Below are 4,664 nucleotides of genomic sequence, written 5' to 3' on the forward strand. Positions count from 1 at the left end.
TATCAATATATCTGTTTTTGTATAATTAAAGTAACCTTTTATATCTAAATATAGGGCTATTAATAAAGGGTATTTCTGGACCTAGGGGTAAGTTTAGTGTGTGTGGGGTTTAGGTCAAGTAAATGTTTTCTTTTAAACCTAAGCTCGTGTGTTCTAGGGCACACAGTGGTTAGGTTGCATGTACAGTGAAAGACAATGTTGCACCATGAGTAGGGTGCCTCTACAAACAAAATGTTCCTCTGATGTTGGTGCATGAGTTGGTGTCCCTTGTTGGTTATTCTGTTATTATTCTATGCACTCTTGGGAGACAATATTCGTTTTGTTGTAGCACCTTGAGAGAAGGCGCCCCTGAACCGTGTGTTTCTCCTGTTGAGTATGCTTTCAGTTGAGATTAGATTCTCGTAAGAGGAAACTGTTACAAGAGGTAAGTTATAAAAAGGGGCTCGAGACCCCAGGTTAAGGTATGTTGTTTCTAAGACTGAAACTCAATACTTTTTTATTTTTAGTAAGCTTTTTATTGTCTAGATCGTCAGAGTGAATCAACAAGGTAGACTCTCTCTATTTCAGCGAAGCTACGTTCTAAAGTAACAAGAGATATAACAGATTCTCGAAAAGACAGATGGAGTTAGAGCTTGTCATTAAAGTCAACAGACAAACAAGTCAACTGACAAGAACAATTTTATGCATATATATATATATGCATATATATATATGCATTATGATTTATTTTGCAAATCAGTTAATCTAAAATAAAATTAATTTTATTGATATAACTTAAATTTTAATATATATATATATATATATTACTTTTAAATTTAAATTTAAATTTTATTTTTTAAACCAATTCAAAATTGCTCGACATTGGGCTAAACTAATAATAATAAATCAGTTAGTTTTTAGATTTTTTTAAAATAATATTGATTTAGATATTTTATCCTTAATAATAAATATTTAATTTTTGTGTGTAAATTTAAAACATTATTCTTTATGATAATTACATATTTTACTAGGAGCATCGGGTGATTTTAGTAAAATAGTCGAAATAACAGAGAAAATTATCCATCAGAAGTTTAAATATCAACCATATATTTATTATGAATTATAACTCATCGTTTATCTTATTTCTTTGATTTAAAGAAAATCTCAAAGCATCTATAAAAACATTTACTAAGGTCAAATTAGTAAAAGAAATGTGTCACTATAAATATAAAATATGCTATAAAAATGATCATATAAAATTTATAGAAGGTTTCTTTAGATGGATTGTTTTAAAAAGAACCAAACATAAAAATAAAAATAAAATTAAACCATAAATTTCTGGAAAACTAAAACTTTGTTTCTATCAAATGTTACCTTTTAATTATGATTTGCGTGCGTTTAGCTACACTTGCATTGCCTTCGATGATGTCAATTCGTGGATTTCAAAGCTAAAATAACGACAAATACGTAACATATTTTGATATATATTTTATAAATTGATTAAAAATATTTTCTAAAAAAAACATAAAATAAGATATTATTTAACTCGCCAATATATTATTTGAAATTGATTTATATTGCTTTAATTTTTACTTTTAGTTCCTGTTTGGTATGTTTTGATTCGAACACAAGATGTGTTCCATATAAAAACTAAGTAAAATAAAATAAAAACTTATTTATAAAATGAAAGAGTTATATTGGAGAAGGCAGCGTAATTTATGAAAATATAAAATGGGATCCAACTCAAATTAAAGGCGTGTCACTCACTTGCCACAACACCCAACTTTTACGCTTAATTGTCAAAAAGGGACACGGTGATCCCGCACACACCGGATTTGATACACACCAATCACCTTCACTCACGTGGCAAATAGCTCGCTCCTTACACGCGCAGCGAGTGGCACTCTCAGTAATTACTAAACAAAACAGTGTCGTTTCGTAACCACAAATAGCAGTAAAAAATCCCCTCTTAAAACCTCAGTTCCAGGGTTCTCTGTTTCTCCATATCGCGCACCCTTTCCCATTTTCTCTCTCGAAACCTTAGTAACGGAAAACACGCCTCCGCCGCCGCCATGTCCGCAATCGCACGACTCAGGGTCGCCGCGGTGCCGCTGAGGGGCCTCGCTCTCCGCTCCAACCGGGGATTTGGATCGGCGGCCGCGGCACAGTGCTACTACGACGATGACGAGGAAGAGGAGTGCGCGCCACGCGGCGTGCTGGACGCGCAGGGTTGCACGCCGGAGCGCGGAGTGCAGTGGGTGATGATAGGGGAGCCCGGAGCTAGGAGGAACCTATTCGCGAAGAGGCTCTCTAAGCTTCTAGAAGTTCCTCACATTTCCATGGCCACGCTCCTCAGCCAGGACCTTAACCCTCGCTCCTCTCTCTACCACCAAGTAATTCGTTCATTCACTCTTCCGTTCTAGGGTTTCCTTTCGCCTTTTTCCGCTAGTTTACTTTCATTTCATTTCCTCGTAATTCTCCCAATTTGTTTACTTTCATTTCCTCGTAATTCTCCCAAATTTTTCTTTGGACGCCTTTCTCTAGTTTTGAATTAACATTATTTGTGAGAATCATGTCGAATTAAGAAAAAATTAGGTAAGTACTGTTGTGATCACGTTTGGTTTCATATTGAAGAACTTTATGTTTTTAGAAATTATTTTAAATTTAAGCAACTTTAAATAATTTGCGATGAATAAAAACATTCAAACATATATCAGGCACATTATTTTTACAAAATCAATTTTAAGCACAAATTATAAGCTTGCATTTTAAACGTTTGGGTTTGTTAGAATGTGTCTAAACTGAAGATTCGGTTTTAACTGTTTTACTTTTTTTAACTTTTTTTTTGTAAAATAATTATCACTAAATATGTTGTTAAGGTTGTTGTTATATGGAAATTTGGGATTGAATCGTTATACTGATTTTTTTTAAGCTTGCTTGGTTTTTGTTCATTAAATAAATAATTCACGTAATTACAGTGTGAAATAATTTTTATACTGTCAGAAATTATTTAGTAGACTATAAGATAATTACTATTAAAATTGATAAATCTACGTTACATTATAGTTTGTGATTAAGTTTTTATATTGTAATAGAGTCTGTGTGAAACAAAATTTGAATTTTAAGTTAAAGGCAAAGTTAAAGAAAAAAAATTGAACTTTTACTGTCGAAAGTTTATTCTTCTGTATTTTTCCCTTTTCATTCTCTTTTACTAAACCAAAGAGAATATATCATTACTCGTCGCTTTATTCCTAATTTTTTCCTGTGCACTAAACATACCATTGGGTAATGGGTAGTAAAATTGTTTTCTTAATATTAGTGTGACGTGGTGTTCTTCCGATGCAGATAGCAAATGCCTTGGATCATGGAAAACTTGTCCCAGAGGAAATTATGTTTGGGCTGCTAAAGAAGAGACTGGACGATGGGTACTCAAGAGGCGAAACTGGGTTTATTCTCGATGGATTCCCTCGAACAAGGATCCAAGCTGTAAGTTGCTTCATTTCACCTATCAAATCATGAACTGCTCAAAATTTTCTTTGTTATTCATTCCTACAAAATGTCATGATGTTTCACAGGAGATCCTTGATCACATTGCCCATGTTGATCTGGTGGTGAACTTCAAAAGTTCGGAAGAGGAATTAGTTAAAAAGAATCTAGGAAACCGAAAATTTAATTCTCGCCAAGAATATATTCTTATGACCAGCTCCAGGAACCCAACAAAACAATTGCCTGATGAAAATGTCCAAAGTCATGAAGACGAGGTAACCAATCACTTTTATTTTCATTTTGATGCCTTCATGGATTAGTGTTGTCTGAGGAAATAATTGTTTTTTTTTTCAATTTTTGAAGTTTCCCATACTAACTCTAAAGTTGTGCTAAGAATATGCCTGTTTGACATACTAATCACTTGGTACTTATACTTATATTTTTGGGGTTTATTTTTCTCTTCTAGTGCAAGCTGTTGGAAGATTACTACAGGAAGCAGAAGAAACTTCTGAACTTTGAATTAGCAGGTGGACATGGTGAAACCTGGCAGGGACTTCTAGCTGCGCTACATCTTCAGCATATTAATGCTCTTAGTTCTTCACAAAAGTTAACTGCGTGATGGGCCACCAATATTCTATGGCATCAATCAAGTGTCGGCATTTTAGTATGTGAATATGAGAGCTACAACAATTTCATAGAAATTTTGTGTCGGTTTCTATATTGTTGATTGTTTTGCAAAATTTTCAGAATGCTAATTTGTTCTGTAGCGCAGCCGTTCTAGTATGAATACCTAGTGTATGGTCCTAAATCCTAATAGTGAGTCGGTGTTGTCTTCTTTTGTTCAGTTATCCCATTATAGTTTCTTCTATAGTATTTTTCCTGGTCCCAAAATCACGTTATACACTAAGCATATGATGTAAAAGTTAAAGACTGTTAAATATCATATGTTGAGTTTTGGTAAAGCCATGTCATTTTATTACACCGCACAACTGCTTTCATTTATTCTGATAACAAAATTGTTGCCATTTTGCTTTTCATTAATTAATTAATATTTAAACCTTAAAATTTTCCGCTACCAATGGAGGCAAATTGTATTTGAATTTCTTGGGTCTTTCAAACCCAGATTCAAAACAAGCAAAAATCAGCATCATAAATTGTGACGTCAAAATATGTCTAGAGGCATTGATTGACTGCTGGAT

The 4,664-nt window shown here is 33.4% G+C and overlaps 1 protein-coding gene across 1 annotated transcript; it reads left to right on the top strand.

Moving 5' to 3' along the window:
• Nucleotides 1-1,735: 1,735 nt before the first annotated feature.
• LOC137813711 (P-loop containing nucleoside triphosphate hydrolases superfamily protein) lies at nucleotides 1,736-4,427 on the top strand. The gene is made up of 4 exons (XM_068616099.1): nucleotides 1,736-2,372; nucleotides 3,325-3,465; nucleotides 3,555-3,740; nucleotides 3,932-4,427. Exons 1-4 carry the CDS (start codon nucleotides 2,052-2,054, stop codon nucleotides 4,082-4,084), a joined length of 801 nt encoding a protein of 266 aa, XP_068472200.1. The 5' UTR covers nucleotides 1,736-2,051; the 3' UTR covers nucleotides 4,085-4,427.
• Nucleotides 4,428-4,664: the final 237 nt, after the last annotated feature.

The sequence above is a fragment of the Phaseolus vulgaris genome, chromosome 1, assembly GCF_051622355.1.
Source record: "Phaseolus vulgaris cultivar YP4 chromosome 1, ASM5162235v1, whole genome shotgun sequence".
NCBI lineage: Eukaryota > Viridiplantae > Streptophyta > Magnoliopsida > Fabales > Fabaceae > Phaseolus > Phaseolus vulgaris.

Coding starts and splice junctions, on each gene's coding strand:
- LOC137813711 (XM_068616099.1), top strand. CDS start 2,052: ATGTCCGCAATCGCACGACTCAGGGTCGCCGCGGTGCCGCTGAGGGGC. Junction 2,373..3,324: donor GCTCCTCTCTCTACCACCAA/GTAATTCGTTCA, acceptor CTTCCGATGCAG/ATAGCAAATGCCTTGGATCA. Junction 3,741..3,931: donor TCCAAAGTCATGAAGACGAG/GTAACCAATCAC, acceptor TTTCTCTTCTAG/TGCAAGCTGTTGGAAGATTA.